This window comes from Leucopleurus acutus (assembly GCF_964270905.1).
Source record: "Leucopleurus acutus genome assembly, chromosome: 5".
NCBI lineage: Eukaryota > Metazoa > Chordata > Mammalia > Artiodactyla > Delphinidae > Leucopleurus > Leucopleurus acutus.
Genome location: NC_139147.1, coordinates 130,762,344 through 130,787,366, shown reverse-complemented (window position 1 = coordinate 130,787,366; position 25,023 = coordinate 130,762,344). Strand labels below are relative to the sequence as shown.

Genomic DNA, 25,023 nt, shown 5'->3' with positions numbered 1-25,023 from the left:
CTGCAAAGTACAACTAAAATCTTGGGTATCATCCATAGAACAAACACAAGAAGACTCTGAAAGGTAGAGAGAAGAAGCCAGACTGGCCAGGGACTTTGGGAACAGAAGAACAACATGGTAGTAAGTTCCCTCCATTTCCTCTTTGTCTCATATATCCCAGACTTGGAGCTGAAGAAGCCAGCAACCTGGAAATACCAAGGTGCACAGACAAAAATCAAACGAAGAACAGCCTCAACAAATACTGTCTTTAGCTGAAGGATTGGGAAGGGGCAGCTAGAAAGACAGAAAACTTAGAGAATAACCACTCTACCCAAGCCAATACTAAAAAAAAAAAGCACTGGCCCCACTCCTACTCATGCCAGCACAGACTTCCACCCTTGTGAGTGCTGAGATGAGGTACCTCAACACCCTTGCCAGGGTGGTATCAGACAGAGAGTGTCAAGTAAGGAGCAACACCAGGAACAAGTTCCCTCCCCTCTATGATATCATTGGGGACCACTCAGTGATGAGAATGCACCCCTTTCCTCAGCTATCAGTGGAGGCTGAGTGGGAAGCTGTACTTCTACCTACCTCTGCCTGGCAGTAATGAGGTGCAACCCCTTCCTCTAACAGAGCAGTGTCAGAGAAACCCAGCTAAAATAGAAAGTTTAAATAAGATCCAGAATCTCATAACATAATATGAAAATGTCTAGGTTTTAACAAAAAAATCATTTGTCATGCCAAAACCCAGGAAGTCTCAAAATTTATGATGATGACAACTCTGAGATAACAGAAATGTTATAATTTCTGACAAAGATTTTAAAGCAACTATGATAAAAATGCTTCAATCAGTAAATAGAAACACAACTGAAACTAATGAGAAAACAGAAAGCCTCAGCAAAGGAACTTAAGTCTTAGTAATGAAATTACTAAGAAGAAATAAAGAAGAAAAAAATGGATATTTTGTAACTGAAAAATATAACCATTTAAATAAAAAGCTCAGTGGATGGGCTCAACAGCAGAATGGAGGGAACAAAGGGACAAATCAATGAAGTGGAAGACAGGACAATAGCAATTGCCCAATCTGAACCACAGAGAGAAAACAGACCAAAAAATTTTTTTTAAAGAATAGCATTAAAATAAACAAATTAATTAATTAAAAAATTTTAAAAAGAGAATCTCAAGGAAAATTGAAAAATACACTGATGGGATTAATATGAAAATACAATACATAAAAATTTGTGGAATACAGGTAAAGCAGTGTTGAGAGGAAAATTTACAGCACTAAACACATAGATTAGAAAAGAGGAAATGTCTCACATCAATACTCCTTGCTACCGCACCAAGAACCTAGAAAAAAAGAGCAAAATAAGTCTGAAGAAAGCAAAAGAAAAGATATGATAAATAGCAGAAATCAATAAAATTGAAAACAAAACAAAGAGAAAATCAATGAAACAAAGATCTTGTTAATGTTGTCATATCAATTATTATATTGTATAATTTCATATATTAATAATTAATATATATTCTTTGAAAAGACCAGTAAAATTGACAGACCTCTAACAAGACAGACAAAGGAAAAGGAAGGTACAAATAACTAATTTCAGTAATGAAACAGGGTATCACTGAAGACCCTGCAGACATCAATAGGATAACAGGAGAATATTATGAACAACTCTAAACACATAAAATTGACAGCTTAGACAAAATGGATCACTTCCTCAAAAAATACAAACCACCACAATTCATTCAATATAAAATAGATAATGTGAATAACCCTATAACTATTAAGGAAACTGAACTGTAAATTAAAAACTACCCCCAGACCAAATCTCCAGGCCCAAATGGTTTCATTGGAGAACTCTACCAAATGTCTAAAGAAGAATTAACATAAATCTAGACAATCTGGTTTTCTTTAATTAACAATAATCTTTTGATGTTCAGACTACCTGCCCTTTGTTGCAAAACTCCTATATATCCTGGCTCCCTCCTAGGAACAGTTCTCTCAGGGTTACTTGAGATGCTGTCTCTCAGGCTTGAAGTCCTAAAAATTTCCACCAAGTAAAACATAACTCTCGGGACTTCCCTGGTGGGCCAGTGGGTTAGACTCTGTGCTCCCAATGCAGGGGGCCCATGATCAATCCCTGGTCGGGGAACTAGATCCCGCATGCATGCATGCAGCAACTAAGAGTTCACATGCCACAACTAAGAAGTCTGCATGCTTCAACTAAGAACCCACGTGCCACAACTAAGAGAGTCCACATGCTGCAACTAAAGATCACGCATGCCACAACTAAGACCTGGCGCAGCCAAAATAAATAAATAAATAGTAAATTTTAAAAATAAATAAAACTTTCAAAAAAATAAAAAGAATTATACATAATGACAAAGTAGGGTTTATTCTAAGGATGCAAAGGTAGTTTAGTATTGAAAATCGATCAATGTACTCCATCATATTAACAAACTGAAAAAAAATCACATGGTCATACAAATTAATGCAGAAAAATCATTTGACAAAATTCAACATTCATTCATGATAAAAACTCTCAGAAAACTAGTTATAGAGGGTAATTCAACTTAACAAAGAACATCTCCAAAAATCTGCAGCCAACATTATACATAATGTTCTACTAAGAAACTGGATCACTCATACACAGCTGGTGAGAATGAAAAATGGCATAGTCATTCTGGAAGACAGTTTGGTGGTTTCTTAAAAAACTAAACATGCAACTACCACATGACCCAGCAACTGCATTTTTAGGCATTTATACCAGAGAAATAAAGACTTAAGTTTATGCTAAAACCTATACTTGAATGTTTATAGCAGCTTTATTTGTAACAGCTCAAAACTGAAAAAAACCCAAATATCTCTCAACAGGTGAATAGTTAAACTGTGATAATCCACACCAAGGAATACTACTCAGCAATAAAAAGAAGCCAGCTACTAATACATATAACCTGGATAAATCTCCAAAGAATTATGCTGAATGAAAGAAAACAACCCCAAAAGTTTAAATACTGTATAATTTCTTTTCTGAAATGACAAAATTATAAAGATGAAGAACAGATTAGTGGTTGCCAGGAGTTAAGGAGGAAGGAGGGGTGAGAGTGAAATGGGTGCAGCTATAAAATGACAACATGAGGGCTCTCTGTGGTAATGGAAATGTTCTGTATCTTGACTATATTGATGACAATATCTTGGTTCTGATAATGTATTATAGTTTGATAAGATGTTGCAACTGGGGGAAACTGGGTCAAAGGTACAAGGTTTCTCTCTGTATTATTTTTTTTTGAATTTTACTTATTTTTTTATACAGCAGGTTCTTATTAGTCATCCATTTTATACATATCAGTGTATACATGTCAATCCCAATCACCAAATTCATCACCCCTCCACCCCCAAACCCTGCCACTTTCCGCCTTCATGTCCATACATTTGTTCTGTACGTCTGTGTCTCAATTTCTGCCCTGAAAACCAGTTCATCTGTACCATTTTTCTAGGTTCCACATATGTGTGTTAATATACGATATTTGTTTTTCTCTTTCTGACTTACTTCACTCTGTGTGACAGTCTCTAGATCCATTCACGTCTCAACAAATGACCCAATTTCATTCCTTTTTTTTTTTTAACATCTTTATTGGAGTATAATTGCTTTACAATGGTGTGTTAGTTTCAGCTTCACAACAAAATGAATCAGTTATATATATACATATATTCCCATATCTCTTCCCGCTTGCGTCTCCCTCCCTCCCACCCTCCCTATCCCACCCCTCCAGGCGGTCACAAAGCACCGAGCTGATCTCCCTGTGCTATGCGGCTGCTTCCCACTAGCTATCTACCTTACGTTTGGTAGTGTATATATGTCCATGCCTCTTTATCGCTTTGTCACCGTTTACCCTTCCCCCTCCCCATAGCCTCAAGTCCATTCTCTAGTAAGTCTGTGTCTTTATTCCTGTTTCACCCCTAGCTTTTTCATGACATTTTTTTTTAATTCCATATATATGTGTTAGCATACGGTATTTGTCTCTCTCTTTCTGACTTACTTCACTCTGTATGACAGACTCTAGGTCTATCCACCTCATTACAAATAGCTCAATTTCGTCTCTTTTTATGGCTGAGTAATATTCCATTGTATATATGTGCCACATCTTCTTTATCCATTCATCCGATGATGGACACTTAGGTTGTTTCCATCTCTGGGCTATTGTAAATAGAGCTGCAATGAACATTTTGGTACATGACTCTTTTTGAATTATGGTTTTCTCAGGGTATATGCCCAGTAGTGGGATTGCTGGGTCATATGGTAGTTCTATTTGTAGCTTTTTAAGGAACCTCCATACTGTTCTCCACAGTGGCTGTATCAATTTACATTCCCACCAACAGTGTAAGAGGGTTCCCTTTTCTCCACACCCTCTCCAGCATTTATTGTTTCTAGATTTTTTGATGATGGCCATTCTGACTGGTGTGAGATGATATCTCATTGTAGTTTTGATTTGCATTTCTCTCATGATTAGTGATGTTGAGCATTCTTTCATGTGTTTGTTGGCACTCTGTATATCTTCTTTGGAGAAATGTCTATTTAGGTCTTCTGCCCATTTTTGGATTGGGTTGTTTTTTTGTTATTAAGCTGCATGAGCTGCTTATAAATTTTGGAGATCAATCCTTAGTCAGTTGCTTCATTTGCAAATATTTTCTCCCATTCTGAGGGTTGTCTTTTGGTCTTCTTTATGGTTTCCTTTGCTGCGCAAAAGCTTTTAAGTTTCATTAGGTCCCATTTGTTTACTCTTGTTTTTATTTCCATTTCTCTAGGAGGTGGGTCAAAAAGGACCTTGCTGTGATTTATGTCATAGAGTGTTCTGCCTATGTTTTCCTCTAAGAGTTTGATAGTTTCTGGCCTTACATTTAGGTCTTTAATCCATTTTGAGCTTATTTTTGTGTATGGTGTTAGGGAGTGATCTAATTTCATACTTTTACATGTAGCTGTCCAGTTTTCCCAGCACCACTTACTGAATAGGCTGTCCTTTCTCCACTGTACATTTCTGCCTCCTTTATCAAAGATAAGGTGACCATATGTGCGTGGGTTTATCTCTGGGCTTTGGATCCTGTTCCATTGATCTATGTTTCTGTTTTTGTGCCAGTACCATACTGTCTTGATTACTGTAGCTTTGTAGTATAATCTGAAGTCAGGGAGCCTGATTCCACCAGCTCCATTTTTCTTACTCAAGATTGCTTTGGCTATTCAGGGTCCTTTGTGTTTCCATACAAATTGTGAAATTTTTTGTTCTAGTTCTGTGAAAAACGCCTGTTTGTTAGGGATTGCATTGAATCTGTAGATTGCTTTGGGTAGTATAGTCATTTTCACAATGCTGATTCTTCCAATCCAAGAACATGGTATATCTCTCCATCTATTTGTATCATCTTTAATTTCTTTCATCAGTGTCTTATATTTTTCTGCATACAGCTCTTTTGTCTCCTAGGTAGGTTTATTCCTAGGTTTATTTTTTTTTTAGGTACATGGGCCTCTCACTGTTGTGGCCTCTCCCGTTGTGGAGCACAGGCTCCGGACACGCAGGCTCAGTGGCCATGGCTCATGGGCCTAGCTGCTCCGCAGCATGTGGGATCTTCCTGGACCGGGGCACAAACCTGTGTCCCCTGCATCGGCAGGTGGATTCTCAACCACTGCACAACCAGGGAAGCCCTTTCCTAGGTATTTTATTCTTTTTGTTGCAATGGTAAATGGAAGTGTTTCCTTAATTTCACTTTCAGATTTTTTCATCATTAGTGTATAGGAATGCAAGAGATTTCCGTGCATTCATTTTGTATCCCGCTACTTTACCAGATTCATTGATTAGCTCTAGTAATTTTCTGGTAACATCTTTAGGATTCTCTATGTATAGCATCATGTCATCTGCAAACAGTGACAGCTTTACTTCTTTTATGATTTGGATTCCTTCTATTTCCTTTTCTTCTCTGATTGCTGTGGCTAAAACTTCCAAAACAATGTTGAATAATAGTGGTGAGGGTGGGCAACCTTGTCTTGTTCCTGATCTTAGTGTAAACGGTTTCAGTTTTTCACCATTGAGGATGATGTCGGCTGTGGGTTTGTTATATATGGCCTTTATTATGCTGAGGTAAGTTGTCTCTATGCCTACTTCCTGGAGGGTTTTTATCATAAATCGGTGTTGAATTTTTTCAAAAGCTTTTTCTGCATCTATTGAGATTATCATATGGTTTTTCTTCTTCAATTTGTTAATATGGTGTATCACATTGAATGATTTGCATATATTGAAGAATCCTTGCATTCCTGGGATAAACCCCACTTGATCATGGTGTATGATCCTTTTAATGTGCTGTTGAAGTCTGTTTGCTAGTATTTTGTTGAGGGTTTTTGCATCTATGTTCATCAGTGATATTGGCCTGTAGTTTTCTTTCTTTGTGACATCTGTCTGGTTTTGGTATCAGGGTGATGGTGGCCTCGTAGAATGAGTTTGGGAGTGTTCATCCCTCTGCTATAGTTTGGAAGAGTTTGAGAAAGAAAGGTGTTAGCTCTTCTCTAAATGTTTGATAGAATTCGCCTGTGAAGCCATCTGATCCTGGGTTTTTGTTTGTTGGAAGACTTTTAATCACAGTTTAAATTTCAGTGCTTGTGATTTTTCTATTTATATTTTCTATTTCTTCCTGGTTCAATCTCAGAAGGTTGTGCTTTTCTAAGAATTTGTCCATTTCTTCCAGGTTGTCCATTTTTTGGCATAGAGTTGATTGTAGTAATCGCTTATGATCCTTTGTATCTCTGCAGTGTCAGCAGTTACTTCTCCTTTTTCATTTCTAATTTTATTGATTTGAGTCCTCTCCCTCTTTTTCTTGATGAGTCTGGCTAATGGTTTATCAATTTTATATATCTTCTCAAAGAAGCAGCTTTGAGTTTTATTGATCTTTGCTATTGTTTCCTTCATTTATTTCTGATCTGATATTTATGATTTCTTTCCTTCTGCTAACTTTGGGGTTTTTTTGTTCTTCTTTCTCTAATTGCTTTTAGGTGTAAGGTTAGGTTGTTTATTTGAGGTGTTTCTTGTTTTTGAGGATAGGATTGTATTGCTATAAACTTCCCTCTTAGAACTGCTTTTGCTGCATTGCATAGGTTTTGGGTCATCTGTTTTCATTTTCATTTGTTTCTAGGTATTTTTTGATTTCCTGTCTGATTTTTTCAGTGATCTCTTGGTTATTAAGTAGTGTATTGTTTAGCCTCCATGTGTTGTATTTTTTACAGCTTTTTTCCTGTAATTGATATCTAGTCTCATAATGTTGTCGTAGGAAAAGATACTTGATATGATTTCAATTTTCTTAAATTACCTGAGGCTTGATTTGTGACCCAAATATGATCCATCCTGGAGATGGATCCACGAGAAGCTGAGAAGAAAGTGTGTTCTGTTGTTTTTGGATGGAATGTCCTATAAATATCAATTAAGTGCATCTTGTTTAATGTATCATTTAAAGCTTGTGTTTCCTTATTTATTTTAATCTTGGATGATCTGTCCATTGGTGAAAGTGGGGTGTTAAAGTCCCCTACTATGATTGTGTTACTGTCGATTTCCTCTTTTATGGCTGTTAGTATTTGCCTTATGTATTGAGGTGCTCCTATGTTGGGTGCATAAATATTTACAATTGTTATATCTTCTTCTTGGATTGATCTCTTGATCATTATGTAGTGTCCTTCTTTGTCTCTTGTAATAGTCTTTATTTTAAAGTCTATTTTGTCTGATATGAGGATTGCTACTCCAGCTTTCTGTTGATTTTCATTTGCATGGAATACCTTTTTCCATCCCCTCACTTTCAGTCTGTATGTGTCCCTAGATCTGAAGTGGGTCTCTTGTAGACAGCATATATAAGGGTTTTGTTTTTGTATCCTTTCAGCCAGTGTAGGGCTTTTGGTTGGAGCATTTAATCCATTTACATTTAAAGTAATTATTGATATATATGTTCCTATTCCCATTTTCTTAATTGTTTTGGGTTTGTTATTGTAGGTCTTTTCCTTCTCTTGAGTTTCCTGCCTAGAGAAGTTCCTGTAGCATTTGTTATAAAGCTGGTTTGGTGGTGCTGAGTTATGTTAGCTTTTGCTTGTCAGTAAAGGTTCTCCTTTGAATCTGAATGAGATCCTTGCTGGGTCGAGTAATCTTGGTTGTAGGTTTTTCCCTTTTATCACTTTAAATATGTACTGCCACTCCCTTCTGGCTTGCAGAGTTTCTGCTGAAGTATCAGCTGTTAACCTTATGGGGATTCCATTGTATGTTATTTGTTGTTTTTCCCTTGCTGCTTTTATTATGCTTTCTTTGTATTTAATTTTTGACAGTTTGATTAATATGTGTCTTGGTGTATTTCTCCTTGGATTTATCCTGTATGGGACTCTCTGTGCTTCCTGGACTTGATTAACTATTTCCTTTCCCATATTAGGGAATTTTCAACTATAATCTCTTCAAATATTTTCTCAGTCCCTTTCTTTTTCTCTTCTCCTTCTGGGACCCCTATAATTCAAATGTTGGTGCATTTAATGTTGTCCCAGAGGTCTCTGAGACTGACCTCAATTCTTTTCATTCTTTTTTCTTTATTTGGCTCTGCAGTAGTTATTTCCATTATATTATCTTCCAGGTCACTTATCCATTCTTTTGCCTCAGTTATTCTGCTATTGAGTCCTTCTAGAGAATTTTAAATTTCATTTATTGTGTTGTTCATCATTGTTTGCTCTTAGGTTCTTCTAGATCCTTGTTAAATGTTTCTTGTATTTTCTCCATTCCATTTCCAAGATTTTGGGTCATCTTTACTATCATTATTCTGAATTGTTTTTCAGGTAGACTGCCTATTTCCTCTTCATTTGTTTGGTCTGGTGGGTTTTTACCTTGCTCCTTAATCTGCTATGTATTTCTCTGTCTTCTCATTTTGCTTAACTTACTGGGTTTGGGGGTGTCCTTTTCACAGGCTGCAGGTTCGTAGTTCCTGTTGCTTTTGCTGTCTGCCCCCAGTGGCCAAGGTTGGTTCAGTGGGTTGTGTCAGGCTCCTGTTGGAGGGGACTACTGGCTGTGTTCTGGTGGATGAGGGTGGATCTTGTCTTTCTGGTGGGCAGGTCTGCCTCTGGTGGTGTGTTTTGTGGTGTCTGTGACCTTATCATGATTTTAGGCAGCCTCTCTGCTAATTGGTAGGGTTTTGTTCCTGTCTTGCTAGTTGTTTGGCATAGGGTGTCCAACACTGTAGCTTGCTGGTTGTTGAGTGGAGTTGGGTCTTGCCGCTGAGATGGAGATCTCTGGGAGATTTTCACCATTTGATATTACATGGAGCTGGGAGGTCTCTAGTGGACCAATGTCCTGAATTCGGCTCTCCCACCTCAGAGGCACAGGTCTGACACCCGGTTGGAGCAGCAAGATCCTGTCATCCACATGGCTCAGAGTAAAAGGGAGAAAAAAGGAAAATAAATAAATAAAATAATAAAATAAAAAATAATTATTGAAAATAAAAAAAAAAATTTAAGTAATAAAAAAAAAAAAGAAAGAAGAGAGCAACCAAACCTAAAAACAGAGCCACCAATGATAACAAGCACTAAAAACTATAGTGGAAAAAAAAAAAAAACCAAAACCCGGACAGATAGAACCCTAGGACAAATGGTAAAAGCAAAGATATACAGACAAAATCACACACAGAAACATATACATACACACTCCCAAAAAGAGAAACGGGGAAAAAAAATATATATATCATTGCTCCCAAAGTCCACCACCTCAATTTTGGTATGATTCATTGTCTATTCAGGAATTCCAGAGATGCAGGGTACATCAAGTTGATTGTGGAGATTTAATCCGCTGCTCCTGAGGCTGCTGGGAGAGATTTCCCTTTCTCTTCTTTGTTCGCACAGCTCCTGGGGTTCACCTTTGGATTTTGCCCCGCCTCTGCATGTAGGTCACCTGAGGGCATCTGTTCTTTGCTTAGACAGGATGGGGTTAAAGGGGCAGCTGATTAGGGGGCTCTGGCTCATGCAGGCCGGGGGGAGGGAGGGGTACGGAACACGGGGTGAGCCTGCGGCGGCAGAGGCTGGTGTGACGTTGCAACAGCCTGAGGTGCGCCATGTGTTCTCCTGGGAAGTTGTCCCTGGATTACGGGACCCTGGCAGTGGCGGGCTGCACAGGCTCCCGGGAGGGGAGGTGTGGAGAGTGACCTGTGCTTGCTCACAGGCTTCTTGGTGGCGGCAGCAGCAGCCTTAGCATCTCATGCCCATCCCTGGTGTCTGTGCTGATGCACCTGTTTCTGGAGCTCATTTAGTCGGTGGTCTTAATCCCCTCTCCTCGTGCACCGTGAAACAAAGAGGCAAGAAAATGTCTCTTGCCTCTTCGGCAGCTCCAGACTTTTTCCTGGACTCCCTCCTGGCTAGCTGTGGTGCACTAGCCCCTTCAGGCTGTGTTCACACAGCGAACCCCAGTTCTCTCCCTGGGATCTGACCTCCGAAGCCCGAGCCTCAGCTCCCAGCTCTGCCCACCCTGGTGGGTGAGCAGTCAAACCTCTCGGGCTGGTGAGTGCTGATCGGCACCGATCCTCCGTGCGGGAATCTCTCCGCTTTGCCCTCTGCACCCCTGTGGCTGCACTCTCCTCTGTGGCTCCGAAGATTCCTCTTCTGACACCTGCAGTCTCCACCCGCGAAGGGGCTTGCTAGTGTGTGGAAACCTTTCCTCCTTCACAGCTCCCTCCCACTGGTGCAGGTCCCATCCCTATTCTTTTGTCTCTGTTTTTTCTTTTTTCTTTTGCCCTACCCAGGTACGTGGGGAGTTTTTGGCCTTTTGGGAGGTCTGAGGTCTTCTGCCAGCATTTGGTAGGTGTTCTGTAGAAGTTGTTCCACATGTAGATGTATTTCTGATGTATCTGTGGGGAGGAAGGTGACCTCCATGTCTTACTCTTCTGCCGTCTTGAAGCTCCTCCCAGGCAATCTTGAAAAGAGAAAAGTGTAAGAAGTGACAGTTGATGCCATGAGCAACTCTTTAGCTCCTACTCCAGCAGCATTGTGGAGTTGTGTCCATGGCCTCAAACATTCACATCTTCTTACCTCTTCCAATAGTGCCCATCTAACAGCTGAACCCTTGCTCTCAAAGTTAACTAAAGGGGTTCTTCCACAAATTATTCCTAGGTATGTGCCATAAAGCAGGCTGTTATTTTTCCATAAGAACAATGTTACAACTAAATCATAGATATGCTGAATAATATTTCATAAAAAAGCAAACATGGCCTATAGGAATTCAAGGTAAAAAATACACTGCAAAATTTTTATGATTGTCACAAATGTACCTTACAAGGGGTTGTAAAGTACATTTGTGACACTCTTATAAAATGTACTAAAATACACATGTCCGGCAAACATGACTAGCAAGGTTCTCTAGAATACAATTTTATTACTACAAGTTTGGCCTAACACTACATGCTAGGAATCATAAGTATTAAATATTTAATAATAATTTTTCTTGCCTCCTTAAAATTTACAAGGGCTTTTGGGGAGATGATTTGGATATCTCATTTCTCTTAAAAAGTTTTCTATTTCAGCTTAAAAGCTCCCTTCAACATTTCTTATAAGGAAGGAAGTCTGAAATGATAGCGTCTTTTCCAAAAAATAAATTTATTCAATTATTTATTTTTAGCTGCATTGGGTCTTCGTTGCTGTGTGCGGATTTTTCTCTAGTTGCAGCGAGTGGGGGCTACTCTTCATTGTAGCGCACAGGCTTCTCATTGCAGTGGCTTTTCTTGTTTTAGAGCACAGGCTCTAGGTGCGTGGGCTTCAGTAGTTGTGGCTCACAGGCTCAGTAGCTGTGGCTTGTGGGCTCTAGAACGCAGGCACAGTAGTTGTGGCACACGGGCTTAGTTGCTCCATGGCATGTGGGATCTTCCCGGACCAGGGTTCAAATTTGTGTCCCCTGCATTGGCATGCAGATTCTTAACCACTGCGTTACCAGGGAAGTACCGTCCCTTTTTCTCTTGATAAATATTGTCTAATTTGGATTGTAGTGCCCAGATGTAACTATATTGTTTACTGTACTTTGTAAACAACAGACTCAGTAGTACATAATTTAGAGATGAGAATTCAAAATATCATGAACATCCCACCAAATGCTGATCCCATTTCTACTTGCATTTCTCCATTGACAGGAATCTCACTTCTTTTTAAAGCAGTCCATTCCATTTTTATCTCTCTCTTATTTCACTGAGTTTTAGGCTATTTTCCTATATCTCTCCACTTATCTGTCCTAATTCCTTCCAGAAAGCCAAAGGACAAGGCTTCCTTCCTCCTTACAACAGCTCTCTCATGTCCACTACTACTGGAGGGCTAGTAGTAGTGGACATGTACAGAGGGCTAGTACAGAGGGCTAGACACTAGTACAGAAGGCTACTGTACGAGGTTCTCTAGAGAACGAGAGTCTGGGAGTTGAAGGAATTGTCCACACTCTGTGTGCTGAGGTGTTGAAGCACTTAAAGAGTTATTTAATCGTTCACAAAGATAACTACCTCTGGTCAGACTATATTTAAATTCAGACATAAATATGTTTTGTGGAAAACATATTTTCTCCTTGTTTATGCAGAGGAAATCTCTTGCTGACCAAGTAATGCTGTTTTGGTTCAAGGTTAGTGTAGTACATTGGGCTACAATAAATTCAAATAAGTAATTATCCTTACATGTGAATACAGTTTCTTCTTAAAGGCCACCCTTTGTTTTGCCCGTTCACACATGATCTGCAAAGCACGTTCAGCCAAACCTATTGTTCTCATACAGTGGTGGATTCTGCCAGGTCCAAGGCGGCCTTGGGCAATTTCAAATCCCCTACCTTCACCTGTGAGAAAGAAAGGATAACATGACCACAACCTATTTCTTTTGTTATTTACACAAATCCTGAGAAACTAATGAGATGCCCTCAATAAAAATGGCATTCCAGTAGGAAAAAAGTCAGTTCTGTAATAAGGTTCACTATACCTTTATGGAACTTTGATTTCTATGTATTTTAAACCACCATCATGAAAAACTTGGATCAAATTTAAGAACTGTCTTTTGAGTACCTACTCTGCATAAGTTGTTTTGTTAGTGCTGCAATGGTTACAAATGTAGATAAGACACAGACCCGAGTTTAGAACCTAGAAGAGGGGCAAGGATGCTAGGGATAAGGGATATGGAGAGGGACAAGAAAGGCAAAGGAGGGAGATGCTGTCTCTTCATCATGGTAACCTTAGGGCCTGGCAGGATCAGGGGCTTGTTGAGTGGATGAGATGAGGAATACAAGAACCTTCCTGAAAGAGGTGGTATCAGAGGTGTTCCCTGAAGGTTGAGTAGGATTCCAACAAGCAAGAGGATGGAGCCATTCTAGGCATACAGTATTCAAAGTTATTTATGCTTCTAATGTGTATATGACTTGAATTCAGAAAGTACTGAGGTTTTAGTAAAACAAGTAGAGGCTTGAAGATCACGTTTTAGGAAAAAGTGTGTTGCTCTGAATTGTATAATTTTTGTATTTAGCTGTGTTTTCAGCTGATGTGACACCACATCAAATATTTAAATAAAACCTTATTATTCCATGAAGAAAATCCACCAAAGGAAAAAATTTTCCTTTATAAATGGAGTAAATAAGAGGCGAAAGTATCTAAATTATGGTATACTTCGTATCTTTTCCAGATTTAGACCTGAAAATATTTTTAAACAAAATAATAGAGAATCATTTTTCCAAACTTATCTCACCTAGTATTAGATTGGTGGCAGGAACTCGCACTTGATTAAAATGGATCTCAAAATGTCCTCCATGGAAATTGTCTATAAAATAGAGAATAAAATTTTCAAAAGCAAAATGAATTGACCATAAAACAGTCACAGATAATTAATCTATTGAAATATAATTACTCAAAGATAGTGGAATTTAAAGGCCATAATGTCATACATTCCTAGGTAGACCAGAGCCCTGAACCCCCAGCACTGTGTAGGCCAGAAAACTTATCAACTGTTTTAGAAATTTTAAGAGATTTTAGATATCATTTCATCAAGAGGTTTCTGAACTCATTCTCTGAAGTTGTAGAGCTATGAAAAATGAAGATGGCTCCACAGCTCCGATTAGACTATTTTATTATTGTTTTATTATTGCTTCTTCTTTGAAATTTTTTATATATGGGCTTCCAAAGAAAATTCTGCTCGGAAAAAAAAAGTTCCAATGGTTCAAAAATTGAAAGTGAATAAAGTAATTTAAATTTCTGATTTGACCATTGTGGAAACCAATGCCTGATGATGTGAAGAACCTGCTTGAAGGGACAGAGCAGGTTCAGCATTAGAGACAAAGCTGAGGCTGGACCTTCAGGTATGTTTGCTCCCAGTCTAGGCTTGTTCACTGTGTGTTTGCCTCTTGAAAATGCTGGCATGTGACTGAGATTGGGAACACATTCACATTTTGTCTTTATATCACCCCTCCTCCCTGCCAAATTCTTCAGATAATCTCATGCTAACTCCACACCCTTTCCCAGTCAGAATAGATATTAATAATCAATTATGTCCACACTGTTTCCTTTGGCCTTGGCACAGGGAGTTGGAGAGGTGCTGGTGAAATTGTCATACTGAAATTTCAAACATAGGCTCTACAATGGAGGGTATCCGTAGCCAACCAACATTATAAACTCATTTTGGTGGTCTTTCAGGCTGTTGCTCTGCAACCCAGTGACTTCCCATGCACAGTTTGCTCCAGTGAGCTTGTTTATCCGCATCTTGCCAACACTTTTCTTTTCTTTATAATTCAATCCTTTTTTTTAAGTTAATTTTTATTGGAGTATAATTGCTTTACAATGTTGTATTAGTTTCTACTGTACAGCAAAATTAATCAGCTACACATATCCCCTCTTTTTTGGATTTCCTTGCCACTTAGGTTATCACGTGCATTAAGCAGAGTTCCCTGGGCTATACAATATGTTCTCATTAGTTGTCTATTTTATACATAGTATCAATAGTGTATATGTGTCAATCCCAATCTCCCAATTCCTCCCCCCTCCCCCCTCCCCCCTCCCTTGGTATCCATACATTTGTTCTCTATGTCTGTGTCTCCATTTCTGCTTTGCAAATAAGATCATCTATACCATTTTTCTAGATTCCACATATATGCATTAATATACAATATTTGTTTTTCTGACTTACTTCACTCTGTATGACACTCTCTAGGTCCATCCACATCTCTACTAATGACCCAATTTCATTCCTTTTTATGACTGAGTAATATTCCATTGTATATATGTACCACATCTTTTTTATCCATTCATCTGTTGATGGAAATTTAGGTTGCTTCCATGTCCTGGCTATTGTAAATAGTGCTGCAATGAACACTGGGGTGCATGTGTCTTTTTGAATTATGGTTTTCTCAGAGTATATGCCCAGGAGTGGGATTGCTGTGTCATATGGTAGTTGTAGTTTTAGTTTTTTAAGCAACCTCCATACTGTTCTCCATAGTGGCTGTATCAATTTACATTCCCACCGACAGTGCAGGAGCGGTTCCCTTTGCTCCACACCCTCTCCAGCATTTACTGTTTGTAGATATTTTGATGTTGGCCATTCTGACAAGTGTGAGGTGATACCTCATTGTAGTTTTGATTTGCTTTTCTCTAATAATCAGTGTTGTTGGGCATCTTTTCATGTTTGCCAACACACTTAACCTGTGGGTGCATTCTCCAGCTGCAGCCTACAGAAAGTGATGATGCCAAATGTTCCATAAAACTGCAAGTCTTATATCCACTACTTGAGTATTTTCATTAGCCACTTTCAACAATAAACAGAAAGCCAGCATCACCACAAAACCTGAAGTTCAGTAAACTTTTTCATAACATTTATCACTGGCTGACAGCTATATAACTTCTTATTTACATGTTTGTATTTATTCTCTGTCTCCTTCCCCCAGCATGTAAGCTCCACAAGGGCAGAGATCTTGGTCTACTGTGTTCACTAATGTATTTTAAGTACCTGGAACGGTGCTCAGCACTCAACAAATACTTGCTGAGTGAGCAACCTGATTGGCAAGGAAACAGTGAACATGAGCCTGAGCAAAAGTATCCTTGCTTCTTAGAAATTCCACCCAAGGACAGAAGGAAGGAAAAGTTTTGCATTCAAATCGGTCAAAACCCATTGCTTATTAATAGCTCTTGAGGTTGATTGACTAAGAAAGCTAAACTTGAAAACAAAAATGAATGTTACTATGGGTTACCTAGATTTAATTTTCCAGGTGTATTTCATTAATCTATTCTCCTGGATGATGAAGAGAAGACTGGCAGACAGTCATTATTCCTTGAATACTAGTCTGCCCTTTCCCAAAAGCAAACAAAACGTGGTAGAATGCTGCACCACCTCTCTTTTTATTTGTTCTATTCTGAACTCCACTCGTATTTTTATTAAGCGTCAAAAAATTTCTAAAAACCCATCTTGTGCATTAAAATGCTATCTGGGGACTTCCCTGGTGGTCCAGTGGTTAAGAATCCACCTTCCAATGCAGGGGACATGGGTTTGATCCCTGGTCAGGGAACTAAGATCCCACATGCTGCGGGGCAACTAAGCCCACGTGCCGCAACTACTAAGCCTGCGCTCTCTAGAGCCTGCGCACCACAACTAGAGAGCCTGCCCACTGCAACGAAAGATCCCACATGCCGCAATGAAGATCCTGTGTGCCACAACTAAGACCTGATGCAGCCAAATAAATAAATATTTAAAAAAAAATGCTATTTAGTCCCTTCAGTGTTACTGCATATTCTAGTCCTCCTGCTTGCAAATACAAGGACAGGTTGACTGAGTACTTACCCAGGTAGCCAAAAACAGACAAGGGCCTTATTACTTCTACTCCAGGTGTGTTGATGGGAACAAGAATCATGCTGTGTTGTTTGTGTCTGGTCAAAAGAAAAACAGATGTTAGGAAAAGTGTGCTAAGTGGAAAAATAAAACAGATGTTAGGCAGAGTCTCAACTGTCATTTTTTCATTGTTGTTATCATGTAATTATGTAAGCAATGATGTCTGGAATGGGAACTGTGTAAAAAACATACATTAAGTACATTCAGATGCAGGCTGTGATCTGGAACAATGATGATTTTAAAATATGTGAAAGTTATTTAACTGAGGCTTCTCATTGCTCAAAGTGGTAACTGGCAACTGATGTTCAATACACTAAACATTTCAAAACTATTGCCTTGGATCTAAATGTCTAACTTACAAACAGTTTTGAAAAATTTTATATATCTTATAATCTGATCCAAACAGCTTTGAGGATTCAGCAACACTTTTAATACAGGAAATTCCACAGTGAAGAATGTACAGCAACACTCCCTAAAACGTTTTCTAAATACATGTTTTAGCAAAATAATTGTGAAATACAAACATGTGACATTTAATGTCATAATATATTTTATATTATTATGATTTGTGAGCCCAAATGGTGCGTTTTAAGTAAATTAAGTGGATACAGAGAAAGACCTACTCTTATTCCTCATAGATTTCTCAATCACTATTGTTTTATTACCTGGTTACACAGTTATTGTCACTTTTTCCCATAACAATTGCAATTTTGCACTTTGGATTCCCAGCTCCTAAAACCAGAGAGAAAATGAGAACAATACATCATAAAAAGAAATTTTTAGCCTGACATTTCACCGTAAAAGTTCTAATCTTTCTAAGTTTACCTCTGGGAAAACAAACAAACAAACATACAGGAAGAAAACCCTTAATTCATTAAAAAAAATAATGCTATGTACAAAACTGTATATCACCCAAGAAAAATCACTAGCCAAGGCCAAGAATGGACTTCTCAATGAGAGCTGCTGCACGAAAATAACCAGAAGTCAAAGAAGCCATGAGGGACTTCCCCGGTGGCGCAGTGGTTGAGAGTCCACCTGCCGATGCAGGGGGCGCGGGTTCGTGCCCTGGTCTGGGAGGATCCCACGTGCCGCGGAGCAGCTGGGCCTGTGGGCCATGGCCGCTGGGCCTGCGCATCTGGAGCCTGTGCTCCGCGGCGGGAGAGGCCATAGCAGTGAGAGGCCCGTGTACCGCAAAAAGAAAATAAAAATAAATAAATAAATAAATAAAGAAGCCATGAAAGAACTGCAGCCCTTAAGACAAAATGACAGCTCTGCCATTCATACCATTTCAGACATCAGCATGCTAGAAAGGTTGTGAACTTCTTCTAGCATATTTCCTCCTGTTTAGATACCATATTTTCTGACATATGGACAAGAAGTACTAAAACTCATGATATTTACTCCCCAACCAGTGACTGAGAAAGACCTAATTTCCCCAGCCATGGGGCTGGGTGAGGGTGAGTCTATTTGAGGATTTCAGTACCCATCCCAGATTACATCATTTGCCCTAGTTACGCTATGGAGTAGCTGAAGATGGTTTACTTGGAGCTGTCCACATATATGAGGCTCTGATTCCACCTTTAGTAAGCCTAGGTTTTCATTCATTGATTTATTAAGGGTTAAAATTTGAAAATATAAAGCTATTTTCATTTTAATGTAAACTTTTATTTAACTACAGTTTAAGGTCTATGGCAATTCCCCAAAGGGGCCTTCTTGCAAAAAGTAAGTTTCATTTTCACCAGTCTAAGCACCTAGTGCCTCAGGGAAACTACCATTTAACTGGTGTTCTAATTATAAGACTGCAAGCAACTGGGTCAGATTAAGTTAAACACATAATTTCTTATAAAAAGTGGTTTTAGGAGATGTGAAATCATATAAAGATAAAATCTGAAAGAAGATTTCAGAACATCAGGGTGATTCAAATGGTAGATGATAATACTTAAATTACACTGTGCATCTTAACTGAAATTTCTTACCTGAAAACACTGGGCTGGGGGAATTTTTTTTACCCTTGATTCGTCCTGGCTCTGCAATAATATGTAATCATGCTTTGATTCTTAGCTAGAAATTATTGAGAAAAGAGTCTTTTCTAGAAAGGCTTACTTTTAATTTTTCAACTGGATATTTTTCTACTTGGGGTTTTTGAGCTTTTACTTGTAGGAAGACTTGAGGCCCTTAGGCTGAAGAGTCAGGCCACTTGCCCCAAATAACACATTGTCTCCTTGGTGGGTGTACTTCTGAAAATCAGATTAGGACATAATGGTATGACTTGGGGTTCATTTTCATTACAGATCTTTTCTTTGTCTACTTTCTATCCTGGTAATCAAGAACATTTTGGGTAAATCTTTTAAGGTTTCATGGATTTTAATTCTAGATAAATAGAAGCTGAATCCTTCAAAAGTAAAATCTTCTCTACAATTCCCTCAAACCCTAACCAAAAGCCATCTTTTTCCAATTCTATATTTCTCTCTAATATTTCCCAATAGTATTTCTTGTCTTGTTCTTTCTATCATAAAAAATTGTTGTCACAGCTTTATGTAAGTGCCCAACAGATTTCAGATATCAGGTAAATTTTGAAGAAACTCAAGAAACAAGGCAAATAATTCTTTAATTCTGCTTTGCTCAATCTAATATGGAAAACAATTCAGATTCTTAAAAGATAAAACTTCTAAATTGGCTCTCCTTTTTGGGGTCATTAAGTAGAGGAAGTAAGGGTGAATATATAAGCTGTAAATTTTGAAATATTTTGATTTAACCTTGATGTTTCAGAAAATGGGAAAACTCTCTCACAAATATATCATCTCATCTTAGCTACAAGCATAATTTGGCAGGTACAGCAACAGAAATGTCCTTCTTCTAAAGGGAGTTTTTGCTTTCATGTTATTTTTGTTAATGAACAGGATACCAAATGTCATAAATTAAATATATTAAAGGAAATCTGAATAGACCAGAAAACATCTAAATATATCTGCTGTGTCACAGGCCTTCATGAATGAAAACAGATGGCATAGATAAGATAATTTTGTTTTTAATCCAGACTCTGTGGTATTTCAAGACTGTTCAAGTGCCAGGATTAAGTCAGGCTGAAAAGGACATTTTACTGATATTTGCTGATGAGTTTTAATTTCACAGGCTCTTACAACCACATGGTTATCAAACAAAATCATTCTCTAACACAAGGAAAGATGACAGGTAGAGAAAAACATGACTATTGGGTATGGATATGGTCTGTAACAATAAAAAAAGTGATATAAACAATAATATAATGTGAAGTGCAGTTAGCTATGTACAAAGTCTCAAGGTTATTTCTTCTACCAACATTGAACTTCTAAGGTGAAATACTTAAACTTCATTTGGTCTTAGCATTAATACTTAGTTTTAATTCAAATACGAATAAAAAACCAATATGAGTTAAGTAACATTTTACAATGAAATTTCCACTTGTTAAAAAAAAGAAAAAGTTTATCATTCAGTTAAAAAAAAAACAATCTCATGTGTGCCTTTGGAATATGTGCTATTATTAATAGGGGAAACAACCTTTGAAATTCACTTACTCTACTGCTAGGAAGGTTTACATTTAATAAGTATTCAATAAATGTTACATGCTGTCACTATTACAAAATATAGTTGGATCATAATCAGGTCCAAATAGATCAGAATTGAAAATTTAAAAAAAATTTAAATAATCAAGACATTAAAGGGCTTCCCCGTTGGTGCAGTGGTTAAGAATCCGCCTGCCAATGCATGGTACATGGGTTCAAACCCTGGTCCGGGAAGATCCCACATGCTGCGGAACAACAAAGCCTGTGCGCCACAACTACTGAGCCTGTGCTCTAAGGCCCATGAGCTACAATTACTGAATCCCACGCACCACAACTACTGAAGCCCACACACCTAGAGCCCATGTGTCATAAAAAGAGAAGCCACCGCAGTGAGAAGCCCGTGCACAGCAACGAAGACCCAATGCAACCAAAAATAAATAAATAAATAAATAAATTTATTTTAAAAAGACATTAAAAAAACTAGAAGAAAAAACAATTTAGTATCTATGAAATCTCTGGATGGGAAAGAAATGTTGAGCCTCAAAAATAAATGTGGGAATTCCCTGGCAGTCCAGTGGTTAGGACTCTGAGCTCTTACTGCCAAGGCCCCGGCTTCAATCCCTGCATGCAGCCAAAAAAAAAAAAAAGAAATCAAAGGAAAAAGATTGATTGGTTTACCTGTATAAAATTATTGTACAGTAAGAAACAAAATTAAAGCAAAAAACAATTTAGGGAAAATATCTCACACATAGCTGGCAAGGGCAGGGGAAGGGTACTGAATCTGTTACAAGTCATTTAAGACAGCAAGATGGTAGTGGAATAACACATTCAACTGGCAACGTTCTAGGGAAATAGACACTTCTATATATTATTGGTGAAAGTGCAAAGTAATACCATTCCTATGTAGTACAATTTGGTAATATCCATCAAAATTACGGATTCGCTTATCCTTTGATCCACCAATTCAACTTCTGGGATTTATCCTACAGGTATAGCTGTTTCTGAATGAACTGACAGATGTAGATTATTAACTGTAGTAGTATTGTTTATACTTGCAAAGAATTGGGCATAAATCAATATCCATCAATAGGAGACTATTATATGGTATGTCCACATAATGGAACCCTTCTAAAAAGAATAAGGAAGCTTTCAATGCACTTAATTGAAAGAACTCTAAGATTATTCTACAGAATGCTATCTTTAGTGTAATAAGAAAAGGGATAGTTATACATGGTTAGTCCCATTCTTCAACATCCCTCAGTAAGATTAGATTAAGTGCAGTTTCCTACCATATCTATAAAGATGCTCTCTATAACATTATTTGTAATAGCAAAATGCTGGAAACATTCAAAGTCCTATAGCAGTTGAATGGTAAGTCAAATTATGGTAATCCACATAAAATATTATTTAGCTACGAAAAATGTCATTTATAGTGAGTTTGAATAACATGAAAATGCTTAAGCAAAAATGCTAAATAAAAAACTCATATACAATATGAATTCAATAGGTAGTATGGACACTAAAGAGTAATCATAAGATTATTAAATAATGCTCAATTTGTATCTTAATATCGAAGACATTTTCAGTGAAAATGTAAAATATAGTTTAGTCAGATTGCTTCCCAAGCACCTAATACTGAGAAAAATGGCACTACAAGAAGAAAATGAGAAATGGGTGTGGAGAGAGAGATTCTATAGGAACAAGGGACATTGCTGTTAGGACCAGTGAGGAAGGGTGAGAGACAATTTATGGTGAGAAGCCAGTTGGAATAAACTTATGGTGGAAGGCAAGTGGAAGAGAGGTGCAAAAAAAAAAGGTGCTAAAGAAGCATCAAGTAAATACTTTGAAAAGTTGCCTAAGGTAAGTGATGCCTTTCCCTATCCTCCAAGCTTTATGATTGACTTTCAAATGTTGTCAAGTATTCCCTATTAACACCTCTTCTAGTTCTGTTGAGGAGGAAAATACAGGAAAAGGTCAGTCAGTGAGCTAGTTTCACCATGTTTCATACACAGGTGTGACTCACTATATACTACCAGAGGAAGCTTGATCCTGAGACCCTTTATGCCCCAAGGGCTGGGTATGTGTTTGAGTCAGCAAAAATAATGACCGAATTGAAAAGATGTAAAGATTATAGCTTTATAACTGATTTACAAGAAGGGAATCCTATTTACAAGAAAGTATGTGGTTGAAAGTACATGGGGAGGAAATGAAGGAAAAGGACAGATACTTTTAAATATCTATAAATATGTAGCAAAATTCTATAATAGATGACATCATGGAATTATACATATGCATAAGGGATAGTATGAAAAAGTAGAAATCGTCTAAGGCTAAAGATCTGGATCTAAAATTCCAACTGCATTGCTAAATTTATAAGTCTGTGGAAGATAAGTTACTTAAGCACTGACTGGTTGATTGATTGATTCATTCATTCATAAATTTAATTAGTCATTAAAGAACTACAGCATCAAGGGCAAGTAAAATGGGACAATAATCAGAAGGGAAAGTAGAATTATTTATTAATTCAAAATATTTATTGAGTATCTACTATGTGCCAGGCACTATTCTATATATTTATATATGAAAAATTATACAAAAGTCCCTAATCTGATGAAGCTTATATTCTAATACAGGGCGAGATACATTAGACACCAAACACAATATAAATGATATGTGTAAGGTTATGGGTATGGGTAAGGTTGATTGGGAGTATAGGCAGGTGAAGGGTATTTAGTTTAATTTATTTATTTAATTTTTGCCCTCTGTTTTATTGAGATATAATTGACATACAGCTCTGTATAAGTTTGACTTACATACATCATGAAATGATTATCACAATAAGTTTGGTGAACATCTATCATCTCACACAGATACAAAATGAAAGAAATAGAAAAATATTTTCTTCCTTGTGATGAGAACTCTTAGGGTTTACTCTCTTAACACCTTCCATATATAACATACAACAGTGTTAATTCTATTTATTATGTTGTACATTACATCCCTACTACTTGTGTATCTTATAACTGGAAGTTTGTACCTTTTTTGACCACCTTCATCCAATTCCCTTCCCCTTCCACCTGCCTCTTGCAACCACATATCTGATCTCTTTTTTTTATGTTTGTTTGTTTTTGAAGTACAATTGACCTACAACACTATGTTAGTTCCTGTTACACGACACAGTGACTGGATATTTCTAAACATTTTAAACTGACCACTATGATAAATCTAGTTATGATATGTCAACATACAAAGATATTACTTACTTATTGGCTATATACCTCACACTATATATTTCATCCCCATGACTCATTTATTTTGCAACTGGAAGTTTGTAATCCTTTTTTTTTTTTGAAAATTTGATGCATGCTATGGAATAATGTATTAAATGTATACATATCAACAAAGATGTATTTGTTTTTATACATTTATTTATTTTTGGCTGCCTTGGGTCTTCGGGCAAGCAGGGGCTACTCTTCGTTGCGGTGCCCACAGGCTTCTCATTGCTGTGGCTTCTCTTGTTGCGGAGCTCCGGCTCTAGAGCTCAGGCTCGGCAGTTGTGGCATGTGGGCTTAGTTGCTCGGAGGCATGTGGGATCATCCCAGACCAGGGCTTGAACCCGTGTTCCCTGCATTGGCAGGCAGATTCTTAGCCACTGCACCATCAGGGAAGCCCTGTAATCTCTTTTTAAGAGTTTGTAATCTTGGGCTTCCCTGGTGGTGCAGTGGTTGAGAGTCCGCCTGCCAATGCAGGGTACACGGGTTCGTGTCCTGGTCTGGGAGGATCCCACGTGCCGCGGAGCGGCTGCGCCCCTGAGTGCGTGCGGAGCCTGTGAGAGGCCCGCGTACAGAAAAAAAAAAAAAAGTTTGTAATCTCTTAATCTCCCTTACCTATTTCTTTCCTCCCCCATCCCCCTCCCACCTGTGGGCAACCATCGGTTTGTTCTCTGTATCTATAACTCTGTTTCTGTTTTGTTATGTTTGTTCATTTGTTTTGTTTGTGAAGGGTATTTTAAATAGAATAATCAGGGGTTGCCTCAGTGAGAAGGTGGTGATTGGACAAAGACTGGAAAGACATGAGGGAGTGAGCGTTGCAAGTACTGAAAGGAAGCACAGTCCAGGCAGATAGAAGAGCCAGTACAAACGCCCTAAGAAGGAATGTGCCTAGCACATTTCAAAACAGCAAGGAGGTTGGTGTGGCAGAATAAGCAAGCAAAGAGGAGGAGAAGGAAATAAGTCAGAGAGGCAATGAGGGATGGAAGGTAGGCCATTCTAAGAATTTAGTGGAAGGTTGCTTGTTTGCTTCCTCCTGCTCCCAAAATACATAAGATAAAGAAGAATAAGAGGTAAGAGAAGGCAAAAGACCAGAGAGTATAGAGAGGGCAGGGATAAATTTAAGAGCAGTATCCCTCAGCAAGCAGCAAGAGATCAGAGTAATGATCAGCCATGGTAAGGAGAAGAGATGCCTCTTTTGGAAGAATTGTGCTAGAGTCTGCTGAGGAAGGCTGATATGCTCATCTCTTAGCAACTTTGCCCTCAGTGACTTCACATTGGTAGCTGAAATTGGCCATGGTGGGAGTGTTTACACCATGGAAAATGTCTAACACTACAAATCCAGGCATTTTTTTCTTTTTTTCA

The 25,023-nt window shown here is 38.1% G+C and overlaps 1 protein-coding gene across 3 annotated transcripts in view; it reads right to left on the bottom strand.

Moving 5' to 3' along the window:
- ACAD11 (acyl-CoA dehydrogenase family member 11) overlaps positions 1-25,023 on the bottom strand; it is an 88,633-nt gene that overhangs the window by 7,119 nt on the left and 56,491 nt on the right. For 2 of the 3 annotated variants that reach the window (XM_082839226.1, XM_082839227.1), the window contains exons 14-17: positions 17,513-17,579; positions 16,800-16,885; positions 13,725-13,796; positions 12,674-12,828 (exon numbers count right to left, since the gene is read on the bottom strand). In XM_082839226.1, the coding sequence (XP_082695352.1) occupies positions 12,674-12,828; positions 13,725-13,796; positions 16,800-16,885; positions 17,513-17,579 (380 nt within the window). Of the gene's footprint in view, positions 1-10,767; positions 10,942-12,673; positions 12,829-13,724; positions 13,797-16,799; positions 16,886-17,512; positions 17,580-25,023 lie in introns of all 3 variants that reach the window. The other variant, XM_082839225.1, reaches the window with a different exon arrangement.